This window comes from Ambystoma mexicanum, chromosome 9, assembly GCF_040938575.1.
Source record: "Ambystoma mexicanum isolate Mex_15411 chromosome 9, UKY_AmexF1_1, whole genome shotgun sequence".
Lineage (NCBI taxonomy): Eukaryota > Metazoa > Chordata > Amphibia > Caudata > Ambystomatidae > Ambystoma > Ambystoma mexicanum.
The window spans coordinates 920,776,674-920,803,443 of NC_090931.1; the positions used below are offsets into that span (position 1 = coordinate 920,776,674).

Below are 26,770 nucleotides of genomic sequence, written 5' to 3' on the forward strand. Positions count from 1 at the left end.
TGGGCATCGGGGTTTAGGTAATACGGTTATGATGGCTTCCCTCATTGTCGGGGGTAGTATGCCTCCCTCTAGGGCTTCCTCCCAGGTCCCCAGTAGCACGGGAGTTAGCTCCTTGCGGAACTCCTTATAAAATTCAGCCCCCAGCCCATCGGAACCCAGTGCTTTGCCTGACGCCAGCCCCATGATTGCCTCTTCCATTGGTTGATCTAGGGCCAATTTGTTTTCAAGTGGGAGTTGTGGGAGCCCTAACAATGTTAAGTATGCCATAATCTCAGTGGTCGTTTTGCTATCCCTGTTGGAATACAGTGTTTGATAAAATTGGGCAAATTCACCATTTATACCCACCTCGCTTGTTTTGACATTGCCATTCGCATCTTGAATATTAGTAATAGGTTGTGGCTGTTGCTCCTGCTTAATCAGATTAGCCAGTGTTCTACCCACCTTATTGCCCTCGCCATACCTGCATGCTCTGGACGGGGCTGCCATATACTGTGTTTCTCTGGTGGCCAGGTCATTGAAATCACGGATGTGTTCATGGATTTCGGCTAGGGTGTTCCTATCGTGTGTGCGACTATAGGTTTCCTCAAGGTTGTTTAGGGCATTTTCCACCTCCTCCAGCTCCCTCCTCACTCCCCTCAGGAGGCCAGTAGATTTCGACAGGAGTGCCCCTCTAGCCCAGACCTTGAAAGTCTCCCAGACAGTGGAGACCCGCGTCACCGACCCAAGGTTATTAGTAAAGAATTTTATTTCCTCGTGTAGGGATTCTACTACCCCAGGGTCACCAAGCATCCCACCTGGCATTCTCCATCTCCTAGCTGGTCTGGGAACATCACTCAACCAAAGCTCCAGTGTGACTGGGGAGTGGTCAGACAGCGTACGAGTAAGATCTCGAAGCTGTGCAGCGTCTCGGAAAGGCCCTGTGATGCAAAGAAATAGTCTATTTGCGACTCACTGTCGTGGACGGATGAATAGTAGGTGTACCGTCTAACGTCTGGGTGTAATGTGCGCCATACATCTATTAGTGCCATTTGTGAAAGAAGTTGCCCCAGCGTCAGCGCCATTCTAGTTGGTGTCCTCATTTTCACACTAGATCTATTTGTTGTAGGGTCCAGGGCCATGTTAAAGTACCCCCCCTTTTATGGAAGAAGCGTCAAGTTTGTTAAGGGTTTCATATATATTTAAGTAGAAGTCTGGGACGTCTATCTTAGGGCCATATGTATTCACCAATGTAACATGTTTCCCAGCCATTTCCCCCATACCAGAACATATCTGCCCTGCACGTCCACCTTGTGTCCCGCTACCCAGAACCCCAGCGAGGGATGTATGAGAGTGATAACCCCCCTGGACTGAGACGAGTAATTTGTATAATACCGTGTCTTCCCCCATTTGGGCATCACATTTTCGTTCACTGCACCTATTGCATGAGTTTCTTGCATCATCACGACTTGAGGGTGATGTCTAGAAACATAATTGCCAACCTTCCTGGTCTTCATTGGGTTGTTCAATCCCCTTACATTCCAAGACAGAAATGATATTTCCAGCCCCCCTGTACCGTTATTTCCATATGTATTAATACCTGCCATGTCATCCACTGTTACCCAATATTCACATTACGGGAGCATCAATCGCAACCGCGAGACCACATACTCTTCAAACCAAACTTAAGAACAGTGCAACTTTCCCCGCTCCCCCACTTTGCTGATAGCTCTGCATAGCTAACTGTTACCTGGTATCTTGGCCCCCCACCTGCATCATCTCCCCAAACTTGATGATTCTGCCCATTAACACTCAAAACTTGCCCGATGGGCTTTTTAACTGAGCTTGTAGACCTTTCCATAGGGTCAGCTAATGTTGCCATCTGGGCACCCACGGAGGAGGCTCCACAGCCCGACAACAACGGATCTTGTTCCAGTTCAGTTGTGCTGACTTATGAAGACATAGAGTCACTGTAGGGAAGGCGCAGACTCATCTGCCCGCCAAATCAATTCAGTCCCCGCCAGGATTGGGTCTCGCATTTTGATCCCTCATTTGGTCTCTAGGGGGCAGCGGAATGGAGGCCTCCACATACGCCAAGGCCTTGGAAGGGTTTTCAAAGAAGTGGGCTCTCCCTCCGTGTTGAATTCTCATTTTCACTGGGAAAATTAAAGCATAAGGGACACCACGGAGCCGTAGTTGTTTCTTAACCATTTCATAGGACCTGCGCTACGCTTGTATTGTCGCTGAAAAGTCAGGATATATATGAATTCTGTTCTCTTCAAAATGTAGTGTTCCTTTTTCTCTGGATAGACGGAGTATTGTGTCCCTATCCCTGTAGTTTAGAAGGCGCGCAATGATGGTGCAGGGTGGTGCTCCCGGCTTCGGAGGAGGTGCAAGCGTGCGGTGAGCTCCTCGACGAGGAAGTGGTTTGAAAGGGATTCCGCTCCCAGCACCGATTTCAGTAGTTCTTCCACCTGTCTTTCCATGGAGCCCTTGCCAAACGATTCTAAGAACCCAACAATGCAAATGTTATTTCTGCGGGACCTAGATTCAAGATCTTTGCACTTGTTCTGGGTTTTGCGCAGTTCGGTCTGAAGGCTATATCTTGGCCATGCTGAGAAATCACATCTTCATTTGAGCTTATTCTGTTTTCCGCCTCCGAAATGCGTGCACTTTCCTTTTCCACTCGGGCCTTCAGGGACCCAATCGTCACCACTATATCGTCCAACTTGACGTTGACAGCCACGAACCCATTTTGTACAATTGTTGCCAAGCGGTCCAAAGGGTCTGCGTCTCGATTTTCAGATGTTTGTGGCGCCCCTCCTGATGCCTCCTGTGGCTGGGAGCTGGTAAAGGAATCCATTGGGCAGGTCTTTCTTCCCCCTACAGCTTTCTTCTCAGTGCGGCCCATTAGGCGACGTTGTCACTTTTGGGGTGGACTGTGCTCTCCCACGTATGTATGTTGCTGGCAACCAGTATCGGATTATGCTGTATGGTCTCAGCACAGCCTGTGTCCCGCATCCAGGCTCGGGGCGCACCGCAATGCAGGTGTGGGGATAGGTTCAGCCTCACCCCAGATGTACACTCTCACCCGCAGGGGTGTTTTTGTTAGACTCCCGCAGTATTCGTCCACAGTGGCAAAGTAATCTTTAACCCCGGGAGACACCGGGGGCAGGGTGTACCGCTTCAAAAAATGATCATCGGTGCCAGGCTGCGCTCCCTCCAACAGCGTCACCCCCACCTTCGATGGTGCTGTGGTGGCAAGCTTCTTCTATATCAGTATTGTAACGTTCTCCCCCACTCTCATGAGGATCCAGATGTATCGTGCACAGAGGCACTGGTCCCTGGCGTCCCTCCTCCCCAGCGGCCCACTTACTTCACCAGCAATGTCCCAGCTGGATTTAGCCGCAGGGGGCGGGGGGATCCGGATCCGAGGGGGAACACGTTGCCGTCGCGGCGTACCCTTGATCACTTGGCAGGATATTTTCGTTACGGAGCCTGGTGCAGCAAGTTTCGAGTGATTGTCTTAGCATAGGCAAGAAGAGAAAGCAGAGCGCCGCCGCCCTAAGGCTGCACTTGGGTGTTGGCGGGTTGCCCCTCTCCCACCTGGCCGACCTGCCGTTGCGAGACCCGGGCTCGGGTGGAAGTCGCCTGGAACCCACGGGCGGTCATTCCTCAGCTCTTCGGCCGCTGCAGCTGCACCTGCGGATATCTCCGTTGACCCGGGGTCCACGCGCTCCGTTTTCCCAGGGTGTCTTCTACGAACCTTCCCCCGTGATATTCTGCAACTGTACGTCAGCCAATTCAGAACTGGAAGGATTTATAGATGAAAGGATTTCGATCGAGCTGGCGCTCTCCACCTAGGCGGCCATCTTAGATGTGCGCAACATCGCCCCCCCCCAGATATAGAGCATTGTTAATCATGTCAGTGTAGTGGAATTTTGGGATTTATGGATTTTGGCCTTTTAGCGCTTAAATTGAGTAATGTAAGTGAATCTGTTTGCTGCTGATGTGTTTGCTAGCTATCTCCATTCCAGAAACTCATTGAAAGTTTTCATTAGACTAAGTCATGTGGAGAACCATTTTGTTGAGCGATTTTTTTGTTATTAGCAAAGGCTCTGGCGGGTGATAGGCTTTGGACATCCAGTTGTAGAAAGAGGGAATGGAAATTTGAATGGGGAAGAGGGGGAAGGAAGTCAAGGATTCAAGGAGTAGATTGGAACGGTCAAGGACCAACTTGATATCCTTCCATTTGTGGGATAGTATTTTAGGACCAGGGGCCAGGTTGGAATGGGATTTACTCAAGAATCCAAGAACATATTGAAATGGTCTGACCATATAAGAGGGCTAAGTGGGAAGATGGGGAGGGGGATGGAGGACTCAAATATTGCATCCAAGGAATGTCCAGCGGATGTGTAGAGGCTGGGACCAGCTGTGCGATTTGCACCAGTTCCAAGTTAGCAAGAAGTGAATGGATCATAGGGTTCAGGGGGGTGGCAAACCAAATATTAAAGTCACCGAAGATTGTTAGGTGAGGGTGAGAGACCAGGGTCGGTGCACTGTTGTCGCTGAGGGAGTTAGCAAAGGATCTATTGCAACCCGGGGATTCATAGACAAGCAAGAATGAGTGGGAGAAGATAGGGGAGAGCATGAACCTAACCATTAAGGATTCACATTGTGGAATATTGAGGTGGGAGAATTTAGGGTAAGCTGAGATGGGTTCCTTGTGAAGTTTGGCAATGCCCCCTCCTCTGCTTGCGTGGTTCTGGACTATGAGTTTTTATCCTGGAGTTAACTCTTCATGTGGAACCGGTAGGAAATTCTATTAGAAACAAGTTTTGGTGATAAACATGAAGTCTGGGCACTCCTCAGTGATTAGATCATATATGTTGTGCCGGTTCTTTGAGACAGATCTGACATCGATTAGTATGCTTTTGAAGTGACTGATTGGTCAATTGATGGTGAAGGGGAGGGGGTTAAACGACAGGCTGGTATGTGAAGGATGAGGGAATGTGGAGCATACTGGCCTAGAAACTGCTGAGTGCTGAGGTGGGGGTGCGTGGGATGGAGTGCAATCAAGAATAAGGGGATGGAGGAAAGAAAAGTCGAGAAAGGAGAGAAAGGGGCAATTTTCAGATTGTCATGGTGTTGTTTGACTGAGGTGGGTGTGCTGAGGATGCCAGGTGTAAAGGTTGAGTAGCGTCTGGGTCCTCCAGGTGTTGATGGCATAGGTAGGGCAATGTCGAACGAAGTAGGATTCTTTCTTGAAACAGGAGAATGAATGGTGTCTAGACGACATTAGCTATTTAAAAGATGTAATAGGGATTTTGCTGGATTGGTAGACAAAGTGGAGAATGGATTGGAGTGTTTCCCAGTGGGAGGGGGCCTTCCTTCGTGATATGGTAAAGTGTGGTGGGTTTTGTCAACAGTTTCTGTTTTGTGATGTGTGAGATGAGTGTGTGAGAGAGTATGAGGGAGAGGTGGAGTGGAAGCCAGGATTGCTAGAAGTGTGGGTAGCATCATGGTGCATGTTTGTGTAGGAATTGATCTGGTTGAAGGCGGTTTAGAGGTCTTGGGTGAAGTAGAGTGAGGTGGACAGGAGTGAATTGTTTCTAGATGTGGGATCGATGTGTGGATGAGCGGGGGGTTTGGCTCTGGAGGTGGCTGTGAGAAGGTAGGGGAGAAGGTACTTGGGGGAGCAGAAGAGAAAAGCAAGGTAGCAGAAGTGGAGGGCGTTGAAGGAATTGGAGGTGTGTCGTGCTGTACTGCTAGTTTGTAGGGAGTGGGGTGCTATTGGATGGAATGTAAGCCTCGAAGGATAGGGACGGTGTGTGAGTGGAAATGAAATGAAGTGACGTGAATGGGGAGTTCGAAGAGACGCGAGGGTGAGCCGGGAGCATGGGGGGCAAGGCAGGGATGAATGGACCATTAGGAGCATACGCACTTCAAAGGGCGTGAGCCGAGTGGGTGAGTGAGTGAGTAGAGGGGGTTTGGGAGGAGAGCTCTGGGAGGTATTGAGGCTGGGGGTTGATGCATTGCAATCTGTTTAATGATTGGGGAGGAGAGGGAGCGAAGGTTGTTTCTGGAACAGCTGGGACAAGCGAAAGGGGAGGATAGAGAGGCCTGCTGATTGGGGCTTGGGAAAGAGGGTGAATAAAATCAATAGCTTGGGGTGGTAGGATTGGGGTGGGAGGCATTGAGAACGGAGCTCAAGGGTGTATGGGGCAATATGTAGGGGCAATGTGGTAGACGGGGAATGATTGTATGATGCGAGGGGAGTGAAGAGAGTGGGGTTGTTGGGGTGCTTAATCCTTCAGTGTTGTGTGTTGGAATCAGGTGAAGGAGAGAGTGACAGTGTGAGTGCCCCCCGGAGGGAGCAGATTGTGATCGCTAGGAGAGAAGATGCCAGGTGAGTTTCTAGGGGTGCAGTTTGTGCAGCTGCTGGGGAGAGGGGGGGGGCGGCATGGATGAGCTCCAGCTTCGGGCTCATAATGATTTCTAATGTGGCATTGAAATCCTCTTATGCCATGACACAGAAGAAGAGCAGGGGATGCATTTGAGGTTTTTTTTTAGCTGATACTCTTAAGGGAGGGAGGTCGTGAGATATTAATAGAACATATGGTCGTTAGTAAAGAAAGTATAGCTTGCCAGTAAACAGTGAGTGATTCTGAGGGGCGGGCGCAGCTCCATGGCTGTACAATGAGGAGGGGGTGCCATATACATATGCTGTTTGTAATCCTTTAAATGAGTTCATTGAATAATGGGAGTGAGTAAAGAGTACAAGGTTTGAGCAGTGAGAAGTGAAGATAATGGCGATGTAGTGTGAGCCAGGTATGGGGGGGGGGTGGAGAGTGAGATTAGTGTGCGCGTGAGTGTGTGGAGATAAGTAGTGGCTGCTTGCGTAGGGCGTGAGGCAGCGTGCACTATACTGAATACGAATTAACTCCTACTCCCGTTTTAAGTTTGCTAAAATTAATAAATAATGATCTCTGCTTGGCAGCTGTTCATAGCGCATGTATGCAGGGCGCGCGGCGCGCGTCCATCTGCTACTAACCTTTGCTGTTATCTGCATTGAGCCTCTAGGCTCCACGCAGATAGCATTAGGTATTGAGATATTAGGATGCTGGCCGGAGTGAGAGGTTTGGCCCCGCCAGAAAGATTTCATCCGCAATCAGCGCAGTTTGCTTTAAACCTCTTAAGTGGGTCCTCTTTATTAAATTTAATTGGTTGGTCCACAGCCAATGAAATTCTGTATATTATGGGGTGGCTGGGCCTAGTGAGCTGAGCAACACCTCTGCCTGTGCGGACCAACAGCAGCCTCGAGGTAAGTTGAACTGGGCCTCACTTCCTCGTTGTGCCTTCCCGTATCCGTGCTGGTAAAGTGCACAGAGTGAAAGTAAAGCTTACTTTCAATTCCCTGCACTTGTTCTACAAGGCAAAGGCCACGCGGTGGGAGATAGTTGCCGGGGATACCTAGGCTTTCCACAGTAGCCATGAGCACATGGCTGAACGGTGGCCTGGGGGTACCCAGGACACATACACTGATCTGGGATCACCCAGATCAGTGGGGGCTGCCGTACCATGATCACACAGCGTCACCCTGCAGGCCAGAGTTGCAGTGCCGTGATCACACAGCGTCAGCCTGCAGGCCAGGGTTGCAGTGCCGTGATCACACAGCATCAGCCTGCAGGCCCAGTAAACAGGGCTGAACTGTTCCACCGGGATACCGGGACCCCCACCCCACTCCCCCGTAGGCCTCTGGCCGGTAGGGCCTCTTAACATTAAGCTTAACGTTAAGCACAACGCGTGATTTCGCCTAGGCTCCGCCTCGGGGGTTTGCCTTGAATTGGCTACCACCACCGACTGAGTCGAGGCAGGCGCAGGCGCAGCAATTCGTTTTTTTTCTTCCCAGCAGCCAGGCTGGGCCCGCAGCTGTGCATGAGGGCCTCCTGGGCTGGGCACCGGATTGGAACCGCACGTGCCCTGCTGCAGCCCAGTATGCGCACAGTGCACACATTGGCAGCACGCATAGCCAGGCAGGTAGCAGGGCAGGCTGCAGGCAGCTGGTCCGGGCTGCATGAGGCCATGGCAAGCTGCAAGATCGATGTCGATTGTCAACTAAGGAGGTAAGCAAGACGTTGAACGTTGCAACCATATCACTATCATGATTTGAAGGAACTTTATCACAAGACGAGATTGTGTGATCTTTTGCTCGAGGATCTCGTTCCTCGAGTAAATAACTCCTGGCCTGCCCCTCCGTTAAGTTCCTGTAGTCTAGACCCTCTAGTCTCAATCTCTGAAAGTCGGTGGACAGTGGACTGGGCTTGGGCCGTGCAGCGTGCAGAACCCAGTGGGTGAGGAGGCTGTGCCACATGAATTTGTTGCCAGTTGTTGCTGAGAGGGGGCAGTAAAAGGGGGTTGGGCCCGCTTGCGCCTTGTATGCAATAAGCATGCACACACAGTATTGCTGACATGGGACGCAAAGGTGTTCCATTTATTTACTTAGGCCCACCGCATTCATGTCCTAAGACGTTTACCTGACTCCCGGCATTCTACATCATAAGAGCAAACCCAGGCCCTGTCGGGCACAATAATACAAAAGCACTACGGAGACTGCAGCTTGTTCACATAACCAACACGACTGGTCTTTTATCAACCCCATACCATGGCTGCACGAGGTTGGCAGCACCTCTTCTACCGGATCGTGGACGCCTTTGTGCTGCTAGAATTTCTTAGCTCCTGCTCACTCCCTAATTGTTGGGTGTGAGTAGGGATGGGCGAGGGCTCCCTGTTGATGTGAGTAGGGAAGCCATTATGTGATATGGCGTCTGCAAGCAATTTTACCTTTCTTAAAATAAACACACACACAAAATCAAGACAGGATATTTTCTTCTAATAGTGTTTTGGAAAAAGTTCAAAGGTGTGCATGTTTTAAACTCCAAGAACCAATACAAATGTTTTCCATGGGAATTGCAGTACCGAAATTGGATATTTCACGTTTAGTTGTACTAGCGATATTTTTCATCAGGTTATATAGTGCAGTGGTGAAGTGTCCGGCCTGCAAACCTGACGACTGTAGTTGGATCCCTGAGGTCGGCTTCAATTAATAAATTCAAAGAAAACATCCAATGTTTCTATTTTCGCTGAGGGGTGACTGAGTCCACTCTCTGAATAAAGTGGGTGGTCTCCGTCCCCCTGCGTGTACCCTCGACTTGATCCCTGTAACCACTCCATAACTTTATACAAACTCCTTACGAGCACCAATGGGGCTACAGGCAGTGAGAAGATCGAAACAGCGTTTAACCTGTCACCTACAGTTTCTCAAAGGTGTCTGGGTTATAAGCCTACAAAGCTGCTTAGCTCTCTGTGAAGCTGATGAGAAACCCTAATAGGCAAACCCAGAAATTTCCCCGCAAGGATGGCCAACAAGTACTACCAGAATATTGCATTTTTGTGGCTATTAGCTATTCTGTTTTTTTTTCGTGATCATATTTTGGAAAATAGCCTTAGAATGTTTGATAATATAGTTAATCTAAGCCTGGAAAAGGGCTGTGGAAGTCCATAAAATAAAAAATATTACCTATAATTGTAAAATGCACTAAACAACTGCAGTCGTCGAACTATTGGCTTAATTGCCAAGGCATGTAAACTTCAGGCAGCTCAGGCATCTGGGGTCACTGTTAACTATTCATCCAAAGGCTTTGTTTCATAGAATTATGAGGCTCCGATGCTGAGAATGGTACCTTTCTGCTTGCCCACTCTATTCCCTTGTAGAAACTATATTTGCACATACTTCAGGCAGCTCAGGCATCTGGGGTCACTGTTAACTATTCATCCAAAGGCTTTGTTTCATAGAATTATGAGGCTCCGATGCTGAGAATGGTACATTTCTGCTTGCCCACTCTATTCCCTTGTAGAAACTATATTTGCACATCTGTCCTAACCCTTGTACTCATTCTTCCCTCTTCTGTACTTCATGAAGCTGTGCAGAGCTATTTTTCACTTTGGCAAGCTAAGGGCATGGCAGGTTTCACTGCAGGTTTGAGGCAAGGCTTTTCTCCAAATATTTATTTCCTACAAAGTTACACTTTGTATTGCATGCCAAAGGCATTTGTGCAAATTATATTTGAACACCTGCCCTTTCCCCTCTCAGCCTTTCCTTTTATGTGCAGCTGCTAGTTTGAATTTTGTCTCGCTCACTGCTTCGCTTCCTTTAAACTGAGATGAAATGGAGTGTTGTGTGATGTTCGCCTTCTGCAGTGTCGAGGGGAAGAGATTGTGAGAGAAACTCTGGCAATTCCATGTCAGGGTGGGGTTGCCCACCTGATACTGGTTTTATTCGTTGCATTCTGGTATGTCTAGTTTTCTATTTCAATTATGTATTCAGGACGACAAGACCCAGAATTCAAAGAAATAACCAGTGCAGGACAGTTTTCAACTGGGTTGAGGTGAGAACTCTGGTTCCATGTAAGCATCATTTAATTACCTTTACATGTGCACTTGTCCAGTGATTTCTCAGAGCCTGTTAGGGAGAATTCTCGTAAATGGCTGATTTCCCTTACCTAATGAGTGCCTCAGCAGCTTTGCTGGATTTCTAGGGTTTATTTATCACCTGGTAAGAGTGTGAGCCTTTTTTCTCACTCTTATATGTGTTTTGCTGTGTGTGTTTTCAGTTTTTGTGTGATCTTGGGCACTAGAGCCTCACCTGCTCCAGGAGCACCACTTTTTGTGTGTGTTACACAGCACCTTCAGTGAAGTGACAGAGGGTTGTCTTTGAGACTTCCTACTGACTCCATTTTTCTGGGGCTGACTACTGTCCCCCAGAAACAGGTACAGTTGCCATTAACTTTATATAGTCACTTTAAACCACAGACCCAGTACACCCCATCTTCCATGGAGTATTGCAAAGGGTTAACTCTTATCCCTTTTTGTCTGTGCCTCTTCTAGCCTTGTTTCGCTCCCTTAACATTAAGACTTGGATGGTGGCAGTGGTATCTACCCTAACTTTTCTACTGCGGTTATATTATATAAATGTGATATTGTTTTAGGCTATTATATTAGCCTCGAACATAAACCCGCTTGACCAAATACATTTTATTTTGGTTCCGGCTGGGTTTATTTGCCATTTCTTTTTGTTAAAGTCTTTTTCGTGTTTTACTCTGCGCGCCAAACTGGGGATGACTCCTTTGTTCGCTGTCTTTTCGCGGCCTTCTGCACAGAAGCCCTCCTTAAGGCGCCTGATAGTCTAGGTAGGCAGGATGTGAGGGAGGGATCTTCGAACCCCTGCCATGGGTTACCTTGGTAACCCAAGTCTCACTCTTGTCTGATTGGCTAAGGGGACTGGCCTTGCCAGGCCAGCCACCCTGCTCTGTGATTGACAGCCAGGCTGTATGAATGGGGAAAACTGCATAAAAAGCAGGTCTCTGGGACTGGAAGAGCAGAGTCACCACTGGAACAAAAGAACCAATGAGGAACTGGAAGAAGAGGACCCCTACCACGACTGAACCGCCCGGTGAAGCCCTCCTGCTGGTCCGAATCTCCAAATCCGACGGCAGAGAAGATCCTCCAGGAAACTTCTTCCCTTGAGCTGGTGGGATCAACCAGTTCACCCAGACTACAAGCCAGGACCCCTCCTCTGGTCAAATTCGCGGTACAGAGCTACAGTGGGCCGGATAGCCAGGAAGGTCGGACCCTGCTTGGGTTTTAAGGAGCGCACCTTTTAATCGTTGGTTTGCTCTGCAGCTGGTTTCTTACCTGGGTAGCGCAGGACCCTCCAGTCTTCCTACTTCGTGTCAGTCCGACAGTTGCTTCAGGAACCGTGAGCCTGCAGGAACTACCAGGAACTTCTGCCTCAGCTACAGCTCCCTCTCCATATAAGGTACTGTGCAAATCCGGTTGTCCGTTTCGTTCAACTGCGGTGAAAGTGTTTGAAATCTTTCTCCAATCCGAGGGCTTGTCCTTCTCTTCTCTTTGAACTAACTTTTCTACCAACCAACCTCGTCCGGAATCTGTGCCACGAACTTTACCGCAAACAACACTGAACTGTATAATCTTGAGCAAAAGACTTTTGAACCATTGACTTTGGCCCTAAGCCTTTTCTATCTGATTGTAACTTTGTAGTCTCTCTTGTTCAATTGCCCTGAGTGAAATTAGGCAACTTACCTGTTGGTTTTGCCTAATTTCTAATAACTTTGTCTTTCCCTCCCTTTTAAATTGCCGGAGTGCCATTTTGCTCCCACTTCATTTTGTGAGCTTAACTTGTCTGGAATTTAAGGGAAGTGGTGTGGTGTATTTATGATTGTGATGTTTAACTTGCTTACAATAGTGAAATGTTATACAACTGTTGAGTAAATTAATATATATTCTTTTATTTGAAAACCTTGAGTCAGTGTTTGCCTGAATCATAGTAATTGCTGTAGTTTGTGTAACTATTTGTACTGCTCACTTAGTCTTGAGATAAGTCTGGCTGCTCCGCTACTGCTACCACTATAACTGTGTAGTACAGGCATGTACCAAAGGTGAAATTGTACTGTCACTTGTAGTCTTAATTGTGTGTAGTGTTCCCAAAGGGTACTGCATACAATTCTGCATAACAGAGCCCCACACCTGCCTACTACCCACCCACCACACACACACTCACCTCTTCCTTTCTTGCACTACCTTAAGCTGAGTACAACTACTTTTAATTTTGGTAAGCCACAGCATCTGCTTCACTGCAAATTAAATAGCAGGCTTGCTTCCCTCGTAGGATTCTTTTCTCTGTGACCAATGCTTTTAGTCTTGAATTCAGCAATGTAACAAGCACCTACATGTCACTTGCTGGGAGATTCTGATTGTGACAGAATGCCATTTGTGAGGGTGGACAGGTCTGAGTTTTAGTGATACTTTTTTTTGCTGTTGAAAGAAAATACAATGATACTTGTAATTCTGCCTCTAAAAGAGAGCTCTGCTAATCAGACCCACTTTCATAAATAACCCATGCTGACAAGAATAGTATAGGCATATAGCTCTGCTGGCCATGTCTACTGGCACCCCTTGGCAGCTGTACCTCTAGTTTGGCAACATGACAGTTACAGAGTGGCATGTGCATTCCAACCCAATGTTCCACCAGCCAGGTTCTTCCATTTAACCATAGCCAGCTCTGATTCATATTATATATTTGTCTGCTCCCAGGGCATGGTGGCAAATTGAAATCTAAATGTAAGACGTGGTAAGACAAATGGTAAGATCACATGGTATGCAGCGTGTTTTCTAGGGTTGGGTATCGTCAGCACATTTTGTTAGTTGCTTGTTCGGTTGTGGAGGTTGCAGGGGATTGCGTGCAGGCGAGAGGAAGAGTGGCAGGTGCGGTCCCTGGAATATGCTGTACCTTCACCTTAGGGTGGAAAGATAACGGCCACCAGGCCGATCGGGTCGAAGGGTGAATTAATTTTGCAACGGTCCCTAACTGGGACAGTCATTTTGGAAACGAGGAATGCATTACGGAGGAAACTGTGGGGAGGCGCGATGATTATTTGTGAACCACGGGTTGGGCATGCAGGGGAATGCGGGGGTCTTTTACCCTGGTTTTGTATTTTATGGTTGAATTAGGAAATGTTAGTAGAACCGGAACCTTTGCAGCGTGGATGAGCCGCATTCTATTTATACGCGATAAAATGTTCGATGCACAGAAAAGCATAAGTGTATTGAGGACGGCATGAGCCTTGTATGCAGTTTGTTAAGAAAGGGTATTCTCCAATGAAGAGCTTAATGTATGCATTGGTTGCAATGCTTTCATGCCCAGTAATGCATTCGGTCGACGAAAAGCATCTGTGAATTAGGATCGCATGCAGGACCGTTTTGTGAATCACTGCGTACTAGGACGACTCATCAATAGCATCCTGGCCCTGAACCACACCCAAGCTCCATCAGACCCATGTCACGATAGATAGCAAGGGAATAGCGAACACCCAACCTCATCTCCTACACCAAAGGGAGAGAAATAGACATACCCAATCACATTATACAATGCTCACTAGGATACAACTGGGAGAGCGCCGCGCCTTTGCATACCACAGTCAGACAACCATTAGAGAAAATCAACAACAACCATTACCGGAAATCAACAACAACCAATCCCCTCATAGAAGGGTTGGGCTCACGCGCTGTGCTCGCTCCTTCGGAGAAATATGGGGCCACTTTGAAAATAATTTCCAGGGCCACTTTTGGTTCCCAGTCCAGCCCTGCCAGTAAATGAGATACGAGACAGAAGTGCCATTCATGAAGTCTGCTGCCGTTCTAATGCATTTGCCAGCGGAGGCTCCTTTTATTGGGAGCTAGTCATGACAGAGTCATGACACACTCTTAAAGGGGAAATTACCACAATTATGTATTTTTGTGTGTGCAAATGTGAACAATTATTGTCAGTGATAGGTAGATTTATTTCTGCAGTTCAGGACCTGTATGTGACTACAGGGCCCGAAACTGCACAAATAAAACAGAATTTGATTGGAGACTGAGGCCCAGGAACTTTTGGGACAGTGTGAACGAGAGGGTTAAACAAAAACCCCTTTGTTGCTGGTTTCGTTTCAGCCTCTCGCCACAGTCTCATGTGCTCCCTGGAACACATGTTCCTGCTGGTGAACTGGGTGAGGCCTGTACTCGAACCACTATTGCTCATTAATGCTGGTCGTGTGTGAATGCGATTTGAGTGTAGCCTTGAAAAAGCGTCAATGAGCGCAGGTGTGCTGAACTTCCAGTTGAGACCTTGCCAGCCAACACCCAATGAAAATACAGTTCTCCCCTTTCTGTCTCTTAAAGTGACTTGAAAGTAAGAAGGCCAGGTTTTCAAAAGCCCTAAGGTGGTTTTACAACACAAATAGCACCACAAGGGGCTCTAAGCAGGACAAGTATCTTTTCTTTCAATTGTGAACTCTGGTAATGAGCGAGTTGCACTTAAATGGTGCTCCACTGTCCCAGTCGTTGGCACATTATGATTGCTACAAACAGATTAGTCATTACAGCTCATGCATCTTTGGTTATTACATTACAGACAGTTTATTGGCAAACATGGTACTGCGAGAGACCTTATGTGAAGAGGATGGTTTTCATAGCTTTCCGGAAGGCAATGCACACAGCAGGAATGTTTTTTTTTACTGTTATGTATTGTGGGCAAAAACAGCATGAACATGCTCCTGTGTACTGTTGGTGACTTGGCATCTATTGCATTTGTTCATGTGTTACCCCACAGAGCCGATTGCAAACTGTGTAGCTTTTTAGCACATTTTCCTCAAGGGGAGAACCCCTGCACCCCTCTTCCCCCCCGAAACCTCATTGTTTAGTTAAGGTTCCCTTGCCACGCTCGGTTGCTCCCGCATGTTTGTGGAAAACATGTTATGCCCCTGATTTGAAAAACTGACCAGCCGCCCTGGCGGAGATGTGTTTGTCCAGGGATGCATTAATGTATCCATGCATATAGACCAATCATGAGGCGTGATTTAGTATTGAGACTGGGGAATTTATAGTAATTGGGGAAAGTAGGGATTGGAAAGTTACTGTGTCGTGACAATTTCAGGGTCTACGTTGCCTTGCGAGTTTGATTAACAGAGTTAAGTTATATAAAGCTGGTTTAAACTGAGTTCGACGTTGGTACTTATGGTTGTCCCAGTTTCTCTGTAGGTAAGATCGCCCAGCGATATTGGAAGAAGCCACTAGATGTCCCTGTGCGATTAGAAATGGCGGACCCATTCTTGAAATGCGGTACACCCCTTTTTGGCGCCGCCGATTCAGTGTGGGCCGGTTTGGCGCGGCAGCCATTTCAGCGCGCCCATTTTGGCGCAGAAGCCTTTCTGGCGCCGCCGATTTGGCGTGAGGGACGTTTGGACGTGGCTGACATTGCAGCCACGTTTAAACGCCCTCACGCCAAATGGAGCTTAATGCGCCTGCCTACATCGCATGTTATAATGCTAGCACATTCGTTCGGCTTATTAGCACCGAATCGGCGGCGCCAAAAGGTTCCTCTCCAGCAACAACCCAATGTGGGAGCTGCCCGCCTAGTTTATTGGGAGTTCCTCTGCTGTTGCGTTAGTGTGTAGTGCACCCAGATAATTATGCTTGCTTCCCCCGACCACCACATGCCAGGTAGCCCATGCTGCGAAGCTTTCTTTTGCAATGCCACTGCCTCACACGTGAATAGTTCTACCCATTTGTATTCCGGAGGGGGCGGGGGGTAGGAGTGGGGTGGTTAAGCCACTCGAGTAGTTTCAGAAGATTAAAAGGCAGCAGGCGCGTTAACCCGCTGCTCTACATCACCAGCAACAGTTTTGTGAAACCCATGTTGTCGATTTAGTCGACGGTGTACTCTTTGGAAACCCCACAAGCAAGGAGATGGGGGCAGGGGTGCCTGCAAGCGATCAGCGTCAGTGCTGCACGGAGCAGGATAGTTAAACCTGCTGGCGTGCACTAACAGTTCTCTTGGATGTGTGTTAATTGGGGGCCCTGATTTGCTCTCGTTTTTGAGAACCCCAGAAACACACAGCCTTGCACAAGCCGATGCATTGCATAGGCCGGCTGGGTTGGGGCGGTGTCAGCTACTGATGCTGCTGACCCCACAAACACACATCCTTTATTGAATTGCGTGACAAGCCGGTGCACTGCAAAGGCTGGCAGGGGTGGGACAGTGTCATTACTGATGCTGCCGCCTCATTCCTATTGGGTTTAGCATATATAAAAAAAAAAAACAAGTCAGCATTCCTGGCGCCAAAAGATCCAGCGGCGAAACGTCCCAGCGCCGAACTGGGCGCGCCAAAATGGGTGCGCCCAAATGTCTCCTGCGCCGAAGCGGTCGCGGCAAAACGGGCCGCGCCAAAGTGGCCGCGCCAAATCATCCTGCTCCGTTGAAATGAGCTGGGTGAGCGCTGAAGTATGATGGGTAAATGATAAGATAGGACTGCAAATTGCTTGAAAGGAATTCTATTAATTGTTGGCAGGGGGAAGGAATAATTATACTTCCTAGGAGAGTGATGCAAGATGATACAATGTATCTTTAGTGAGAGTCTGGAAGGGACTCAGTATTAAAGAGGGGTGCCTCACGGAGAAGGACCTTAAAAGGCAGTGCTTTAAGTGGGGCGGGGCCAGCTGGGGTGTGCCCCGGCAGTCTGCAAAAAGTGGTGCTCAGCCAGTGGCCTGCCGGGGCCCCCGGTCCCACCACGCCATGGCGGAACACATTATCTCGCCACAGCCGTAGCCGCAAAAGGAGATGCACCCACCATTTTAAAGTCAGGCAGCTGTGTGACTGACAGAAGTGCCAGCCAGCCATATCCTCGCTGAAACTGGATGTTGCAGTTTCAGCAACGCTGTGGCTGACTGGCACTTCTGTCAGTCACTGTAACTTCCTCTTGTGACCCCTCGTGTGAGAGGAAGTTATGGTCCCTTTTTTTCCCCTCCCCAGGTCACTGACCCTCAGCGAACCTGGGGGCTTTGTGATCTAATCTGCAGATTAGATCACAGAGCCCCCGGGTTTATAGAGGGTCAAAGACGGCTCAGTGATCTATCAGAGCAGAGCAGAGCACAGATCACCAAGCCCAAGACGTCTTTGTCCGTTAGCAAAGCTTTATAAAAGATGGCTTGAAACGTACACAATTCAAGCCATCTTTTATTAAGCTTTGAGGACGGTGAACTACGCCAGTAGCAGAGGCAGCCAGAGTGCTTGCATGACCACATCATAGAACCCAGTGCAAGTGGGCAGCCTTCATCGGTAAGAACAAAATTGGCAGATCGGCCCCACGGTCAAATGCCAAATGCAGTGCTAATTCAAAGGACCCATCAAACCCCTAGATCACCCCTGAGATCCAGGCACACGCATAAATAGTGCAATAGTGTACAAAGAGGTGAAGGAGCCACCAAACTCACTGTGCAAGCTTTAAACTGGCGCCGGCAGTGGCAGCCACTCAGTCCCAGAGATAGTGCAGCAAGCCACCGAATCTAAGCTGGGACCGCTGCTACTTCCCTAATGCCGCCCACGGACTCTGTGGAGGGGCCCAGGGTGGGGCCAAAGGTTGTTGGGCACGAGTAGGGGTCCAGTGGCCGAGTGGCCGTTGCAGCTTTATCAGAGTTGTTTCTGAGGGCATGAGGGCCGGGTCGCAGGTGTAGCACCTTTGCAGCCTCTTTGTCTCGCTCTGCCAACGGTCCCCTTTCAGAATTGAACACACACCTAGAGGATGCAGCAAACACAAGGCAATTCCAGGGCAAGGTGAACAGCTTCTCCACTGAACCGCCAGATCCCTAATGATCTAGGGCTCGATAAGAGTTTGGCAGTAAATCCACTGAATTACCACCAAAATAGGTTACCGTTACTGCCACTTGATCCCAGGGATTTACCGCGGGATTGCAACTGGTGTTAAAGCAGTATAAATCCCCAGTACTGGAGTCCAATGGGGAGTTTTGCAGAATTACTGCAAGCAGTAATTCTGCTGTTTTTTGGCATTAAAATTGAGGATTTACGTCCAGCAAGATGCTGGAGTTAAATCCTCCACTTCACCGCGAAACGTGGGATTTGTCTGAGCGGTAAAAACAACAGTAATTCTGTTACTGCCAAAAAAGTGTCAGTAAAGACATTACCACCACTTGTTTACCGCTTTGCCAAACTCAGATGAGGCCCCTAGATTCTAAGACAAAGTTTGGAGACAAAGAAATGGAAATGGGAGTTGCATACTTGACAACCTTAAAACAAGCAATACTCCATGCAGTGCTGCACAAGAAACTTCATGAAATACTCAGTATATAATCATTCGACTTATCCTCACTGCTGACTGCAGTGGGTGTCAGAAACTAGGTTTAAAACACAAAGAGGCACAATGGAACTACCAGTACAAAAAGGTGTAGGAAAGAGAAAGAAGAGAAAAGCCTGAAAACTGCACCATGTTTTCTCAACAGACAAATTTGGGCCTGATCAAGAGTTGGGCGGTAGCCCGTCTGCGATAATGCCCAACTTTATTAGGGTTAGCGTCCACCGGATCATGGGTTGGGCGCTGTTAGTCCCCATTCCCCATCGGGTCCATTGGATCCAATGGGGAATTTTTGGTGCAAATACCGCTTGGTAATACCGTCAGCGGTAATTGTGCCAAATATTTGTACTTTTCTGGCATGTTGACTCCCAGCTCTGAGTAACACCGTTACCACCACATTTGAGGGCTAGCGCCCAACTCATGATCAGGCCCAAAGTGGGAACATTCTCTCCCAGCCTATGTTAAAGCACCAAACCCCACTGAATGCAAAGTATTAAATACCACGCGGCATGGAAAGCGAGGCAAGAGCATCTCCAGCAGGGGTGTTGCGAGGTCTGGAAAAGATCTGGGGCTATGCTAATTTTGGGAGTGTTGGGACTGGGGGCTAGCTAGCCTTTTGGTTGTAACCTCTGAGCTTCTATCCGGGATTACAACCAAAAGACCTGGGGCTATAGCCCCTTCAGCCCCCCCCTAGCAACGCCCAGTACAAGGAAACATTTGAAAAACAGTTTGACGGCAGGATAATGAGCGTGTACCTTATCTGGATATCACGAATCAGCATCACTTACCTGGCGGCCATCTTTGAGTGCTACCATTGGATGAAATAATTCCACGATTCCCCCGATTAGAAAGGTGATTGGGAAATGTTGCTGAGGCTAATCTGGGACAATTGAATTTGATTGAAAGAGATTCCAGTGGTGAAGCTAATCAATCAGGTCAAAGGGTGGGCCTGGATGTAGATTCCATACAGAGACCAGCGTTCATGGCATCTAAGTTCACAACGAAAAAGCCCCCCAGTTTCTTATGCTGCGTATGCATTTACTTTAGTATTTCAGGGATTTAGTAAAGTGCCGTGTATGTCTCTTCAGAGCATTATTATTGGGGGTGGGGCGGTGGGAGTACATCTGTTACCTCTGTCAGTTTCTTAGTCCTATGCTTGCAAACAGGCCGGGCTTATATTCGCCCATAACAACAAAGCTTGCCCAGATACAGCACAGGATGCTGCAATGGAGCAAGTACGAAGGGAGGCCTGAGAGGAAGGAAAGCCACGGCCCCCTAGTGCGGCATGCTGCAGAGGATAGACAAGTAGGCCAATGGCAAAAGAAGAGCGCCCAAGAGGCCACGAAGTAGAGAAAATCCAGCGGGTAGCCCGCAGAAGCGCAGCCAGAATTGTCTAACAAGTGGGGCCTGAAGCTAATGTAGTTGGGCCCACCACAGTGACATTAACATCTGTAAATACCCATACAGCGCTGCTGAGTGGGCATCTTCAGATTTTGAGTGGCCTTGCCCACTCAGGCCATACCCTCTCTACGGCTCTGGCGTAGCCACCTGAGAAATGCTAATTAGAGTTCATAGAAGAATACACATCACCAATATTCTGTTTCTTTGGATGTTCACATCCTTGTGCGCAGTACCACTGACATCTGGATTGTTCCCTGTTCATCAGATAACAGTAGATGAGACTTACATCTCACGCTTGCAGAGTGTCTGAATGCCGGGCAACGATAGACGTCCTTGTTGGACTCATGCATGGAATAAATTACACAATCTCCCTGACTCCTTCAACATTAAATGCAAGTTCTTTCCTATCGCAGTTCTCTTCTGCCACTTGTCTTTCCTGGCTAGGAGCTGGCTATAGCATAAAGATGGATTGGAAAAGTAGAGGTGGTTCTGTGTCGCATATTTGGGCTAGCATGCAATGGAACAGTGACTCTGCCCCTGGGGGAGTCTGTCAGCCCCTCCGTGCCGCTGCCGCCCTCCTGGCTTGTGTAGACTACTGCTAGATCCGTCCTAGAATGGTCCTGCCTTGGAGTGCAGGCTGAAGTGAGTGACAGGGATGCATCTGGCATTTTAGGAATCTAGACAAGTGTGAAATCCTTCTGAGACAATGCGATGGGTAATTGCATCTCCAAGGAGGCCGGGAGGCTCCGAGGTTTGGGGTATGGTCTAGGTGGGGTGTAAGGAATGTTTCTGTCTTCGCTTGGGATATGGACTCCTTGGTGAAATAAGGGATGATCTGGAGGAATATAGGCAGGTAGCTCACTGAGAGGTTACACTACTTGAACACAAAGCTGCCGCCAGACAATATACGGAAGGTGAAAGGCTGAGCAGCGCCTTAGCCTGGTTGCTGAAAGGGGACTTAGATTCTTCTGACATAAGCAAGATTAAGCCTATGGGTGGGGGGCCGACCCCTAGGGATGTAGCGATGAGTGATGCCATTTATTTAACACAGGAGATTGGGTTCTCCCAATACGCGCACAGCCCGTCTCTGACTAGGCCCGCGCTGGTGGACTGGCACTTGCGCATTACGCCACTGACGCAGGTGTGATTGCTATAATATTGCCAATACGCCCAGGGAATTCCCAAAGGATGCCCTAAACTTACCACACACATTTCTGAAACCTTGTAATGCCACTCAGCTGAGACTGTGTAGACACCTTGGCTTTCGATTGCTTTCGTTTTTAGGTTTTGATATTGTGACAAATTAGAGATTGCCTTGCATACAAGGATGAGTAGAGGCTAAACTGTGCCCTCAGCCCTCCCACTGCTATAAACCGTATTGCTAAAGAACATTGGATACCATTACTGCGAATCAAAACTACATTTTTTAGATCACATTTTTGCACATTTCATCACATAAATAGATGGGAGGTTGGGTTGAGGTATTAATAAAGGTGGGGGGTATAGGTGGGAACTGTGGGGAGTCTCCCCCACATTTATATCCCATGAAATGAGATATAAATCAAAAAATAAAATTCAATGTTTTGGATTCGCAGTAAAAAATACATTGGGGGTCATGAATTTTCCGGCGCCCGGGAATGGCCAATTACCGGGGCATTACAGCACCGGCAGACCCGTTAATTGCCCATTCCCGGGCGCTGGAAAATATTACTCCCCATTCCCATTGAGTTCAATTGGACTCAATGGGAATGGGGAGGCCGGATGCACCAGCACCTTTTAGGAATGGTGCCGGTGCATCCGTCGAGTTCTAGGTGTGGGTGCCATTCTGCCCGCCAGGTCAGACCTGGCGGGCTGAAAGGCACCCACTCGCAGAACTCGTAGTTTGCTGGTCTGGAAACAATGATACCGGCACGCTTACCGGTACCCTTGTTTCCGGACCGGCAAACTTGTAAGGAGGCCCATTGTATTCATCTAGATCCCCATAAATCAAGCGCCAACATAATCATAAAGGCCAAACAGGCACAGTTAAGAGATATGCCTGCTTTGCCTTTTCTGGGAACATGGGCCGAGGGAAGGCCTTGCATAACAGTCCAAAATAAAGGGAATGTCCAATCAAGGTTCTATAAAAATAGATATACTTTAATAAAACACACCATCTGCAAAATAACTAAATAGAGAAACACTACATGAGACCCACTCCTGATGAAAGAACAGAGAATAAGCAAAGACGGCCCAATGCAGCTGCCTGGATAATGAACCCAGGGGTATTAGGCAAGTAAAAACCAGAATGTTTTTAAAAAGGACATGTTTCTTGGATACAAAAAGGGATTAGTGATCTAACCAGTGTCTAGGGCCCAAAGCTGTTCCAAGGGGACAATTAATAGCCAATAGTACCATCTTGCAGTTCTTGGCGGTTCTACAGTTCTTCGAGAACTGGTGTGACAGGATGAAGCCCAGTTCAGGTATGGTGGATCGTGTAGGCCAAGCAGCGAGTGGATATTGAGCAGGTTCGAATGTGGGAGCTTTTTGCAGGCCAAAGGTGGTGTTCAGCATAGCAGGTCAGAACGCTCAGCAGGATCTCTTAGAGGTTGAATCAGGTCAAGATGGGTTGTAACCGCCAGGAGGGGTCGATGAGTGACATTCCACCAGTTTGAGTCAGTGAGAGGTGGTTATCGAAACAGTGATCATGTTGCTCTGATGTGCGGTTTGGGGAAGCGGCAGTTCAAGGACAAATCAGGTCAAGTCATAGCATAACCCCTGGTTTGAGTCAGTAAGTGACTCTCCAGTGGTGCGGGTTAGGTCCCTGTGTTGAGCGGTTGATTCAAGCCTAGCAGGTGACGGGTTCAGCAAGGGCACGATGCAGTGTCAAGTGGGCTCAAGATGCAAGCATATCTTAAAAGGTTTAGAGGAATGCCAGGAAGTAGCACCGGTGAGATCACTCAGTGTCAATGGTGTCAAGCTCAGCTCCAACGGCAGTTTGACCGGTTTCAAGTTGGCAGAATGGGGAGCCCTGGCTGATTTGTAGCTCCAGATACCATAAGACCGAATTTAGGGGCTCAATGACAGAGTGAGTCCTTTCCAGGGTCTGCTCTCACAGCTTTGAGAGCCCCTGGTGCAGTGTGGTAGGTCCTGGCCCACATCACGTTTCACCTGCAGTTTACCTTGGGAGTGGGTAGGGGCAGAGCTCTCCATTACCTTGAAATGCCCCTTCTTCACCTCAGTGGTTGAGGGCTTTGGAAAGTGCAACTCTCCCAAAAGAGGTCCAATGAATTCCTCTTAGGTGTTGTTCCAGAGTGAAGTAAAGAAGTGGTGTTAGACCGCTTTTTTTAAGGTAAAGGTTCACAGGTGTTTGGACTTAGGCTAGCCTGCTTTAGGGGTGCAATTCCTGCTCTTAAAATAAGTGGACATTTCCCTTCTGACATCACACCCAAAGTGCTTTCTGCTAAAGGAAGTCTAGGGGACAGGAGGGAGACATAGAGGCAGAAAGAAACAAGATGGCAGAATCTTCCTTCACCTGTACAGAGCCCCCTGTGTGTTCTCTTACCCCGCACCCTCCCCTTCTCATTGGGATCAAAGACCCTGTGACATGCAGCACCTTGGTATGAGGCTGAGCCTTTTGTTAATGAGTGTGCCCTTTGATGCCTGTTGCCAGGCCAGCTTCCTGTGTAGTGTTATCTTTTAGGAAGGGCGCTGCCTACCTATATAAAGGAACAAAGAGAGGCAATCCCCCAAGGCTACAAAGCTCCCAGAAGTTGCAAGATCCAGCCTGTCTGGGGAGAATACACATAATCCTTCAACAGTTGAGCATGTTCTCACATGCTGACATGTGGGTGATATCAAATTTCTGTGGCTGCAATAATTATGAGATACCATCCACCATACCATAACTCAGTTATGGCTTATTTTTTAAAGATTATTGTGCCACCAGGAAGCAGACTCATAATTGTAGGGTTTTGGGACAGAGGTCCATATCTTAAATGCAGCCCCTGCAATGACTTGGGTGTCACTGCAGCTGCCAAACGGGCACTTGCGACCTCTGAACCTGCTCTGTGCCACTTGTAGAGCAGGTGCTGATATTCATGCTACTGACTATGCTTTTGGCACGGGGCTTATGAAAGAGAATCTAATCAGTAGATTATCCTTTCACAAATGAAATTACCTGCATCATTTTATAAATTGCCAAATGACAGTCAAAGATATTGTAACCATAATGTTACTTTACAAAGTGTTAACGTTTGTTCGCATAAAGTTTTTCAGAGCTTAAACTGATCATCCAAATACAGAAAGGTTTTCAGGCCCCCACACCATCCTCCTCTTCTTATGCTGCTTTTTCCTTTCAGAGTTTGGGACTAAACAGCAGGGTTTCCCAATCCCTCACAGATGCAAAAGAGTGTAATTTATATTCTCCCGTAATCGACATAGAGCTGGAGTGAGATTATTTCTGTTGTACTGTTTTCTGTCAGAATGAGTAAACCTTTAAAAGGATCACACTGTGAAGAAATGGGGGGTGTCACAGGGCAGGGAATTCATGTCCTAGATACTTCCAGTCCCTGTCAGAGATACTGTCAAAGTTCATTCCGAGGCCATGCTTGGATCTGCCCACACTGCAACCTGTCAATAACCGAAGAGCTGGCCTGACAGACAAGTGTCGGCCAGTTTTCTGGTCCAATGTGGGCCACTTTGTTGCCTGTGCATCTGGTAGTTGTAACAAAGGTTTCTGGACTGATGTGCTGTAAAAAGCACCATTCCCCACACCTTTTCACAAAAACGTTTTTTTATGAAATGTCACAATTTGCAATTTGTGAATGTGGGATACCTTCTTTGGAGGTGGAGGGACGGGAACAATTGTTTTGATCCTTTGTAACCCGGTCCAAGACACCTCTAAAAACCTAACAATGGTGCAGGACCATCATTCTATCCTGGGCCTCTCCTCACCATAATAAGAAAAGTATCTTCAGGACTTTCTAACAATGGTAACACAACACTGGTCTCCAGGAAGAACAAGGGCACATCGACATCATGTAAACGTGTTCATGCACTTTAAGGAAGGGAAGCGGGGCTTTAGATGTATAGCTGTGCTGCTGGCTATTCATCTGCTGGAACATTAAGCCAGTTTACCACAATCGTGTGACGTTACCAGCATCTATGAAGGATCAGCAAGACTTAGAATGCATTGATGAAAATAAACGATTGAAATCAAGAATATTTCTTTTTTTTTAGGAATGGAGTTCCATCCTTGATAAACTAAAAGCGGAGGCCCAGAAGATTCTGACCTCAGAGGATTTCACAGATAAGCACAATCTGGAATGTTCCAATGAAAAGCTCAATTCACTGCAGAATGAATTTTGGCAACTAATGGATGAAAGAGAAAGCTTTTTGCACGAAACATACGAGTTTTTCAAGAGTGCAAACAAGGTTAGTATTTTCTTTATTGATCATATGCTAGGTCACTGTATAATCAATATCAGGGAAAACACAGAGGCATCATCATGAGTTGGTTGGGCGGTATTCCGGTGGTAAATCTGCCAGAGTACCACCCAATGGAATTACCGTTACTGCCACTTAGTCTGGAGGAATTACCACCAGATTACAAGTGGTGGTGGCAGAGTTAATCCCCATTTTTTGAGAGTCCATTGCATTTTTGGTGGAATTACCGCTGGCCGTATTATCGCTGTGGTAATTCCCCTGATTATGCCAATTTTCCACAGAAAGTGAGAGGATTTACCTGCTGGAGGTGAATCCACCACGGCAGGGTCATACTCGTAGTATGGCAGTGAGGGAGAATTGCAGGTAATTCCATTTCCACTATTTCTTTCCCACGCCGCCATACTTCTAACGAGCCCCAGAGTGTATGCAGAGCCAACATTCCACCTGGAGGGCCGCTAGCATTTACTTTCTCCTAGCACCCTGCGGTTCAACACTATACACAATTCAAAACATAAAGATGCATTGACCTACCCACCACTTTTGACTTTGCTAAGGGAACTCATTTGACTAAGCCTGCTTTCTCTCAGGCCCCAGCGAAAGAGACTCTGGAGACGGCCTGCATGGCCGCAGGAGCAGCTCCTCAGCATAGGAGTGCAGCACCTGAAAGGGAGCAGTCCCCCAAAGTACAAAACTCCCAATGAGAGTCAATAACAGACACACCCCAGTAGGGTATGAGGCCAGGACCAAGTGCGGGTGAAGGTAAGAGATAAGTTTATCCAAAATATAGGGCATACAGAGGGATCTGCACACTCTGAGAGCACTCGGCCAAACAATAGAAAAACATTCATATTTATTACAAAAACGCGTCATCGGTGATGTAGGATATAGGGGGCACATAAGTTGTGGGGATTGGATGGTGAAGACTGGATAGTATGTATTCTTTATGTCCGGTGCTCCAGGATTGGCAGAGGTCCACGTGGTGCCAGCGTGGGGTGCAGGGGTCAGCTGGGCTCTTGGGGGTGGAGCGCAGGGTCAGGTGATGTCCGAGCTGTTACAATTTACACTACGTAACAATGCCCTTTGGCTACACATACTCTGACATTTATTGGCATATTACTTATTCATTTAATATATCTCACACTCATCAATTATATATAAATAAAAGGGTTACTTCATGGATCAGGTGCTTTATCTTGAGGTTA

General features: G+C 47.8%; 1 protein-coding gene across 1 annotated transcript in view; it reads left to right on the forward strand.

The window, feature by feature from the left end:
* The window catches only part of CCDC141 (coiled-coil domain containing 141), a 676,030-nt gene that overhangs the window by 258,128 nt on the left and 391,132 nt on the right, over positions 1 to 26,770 (forward strand). The window contains exon 7 of the mRNA XM_069616100.1: positions 25,362 to 25,556. Within this exon, the coding sequence (XP_069472201.1) occupies positions 25,362 to 25,556 (195 nt within the window). The remainder of the gene's footprint in view (positions 1 to 25,361; positions 25,557 to 26,770) is intronic.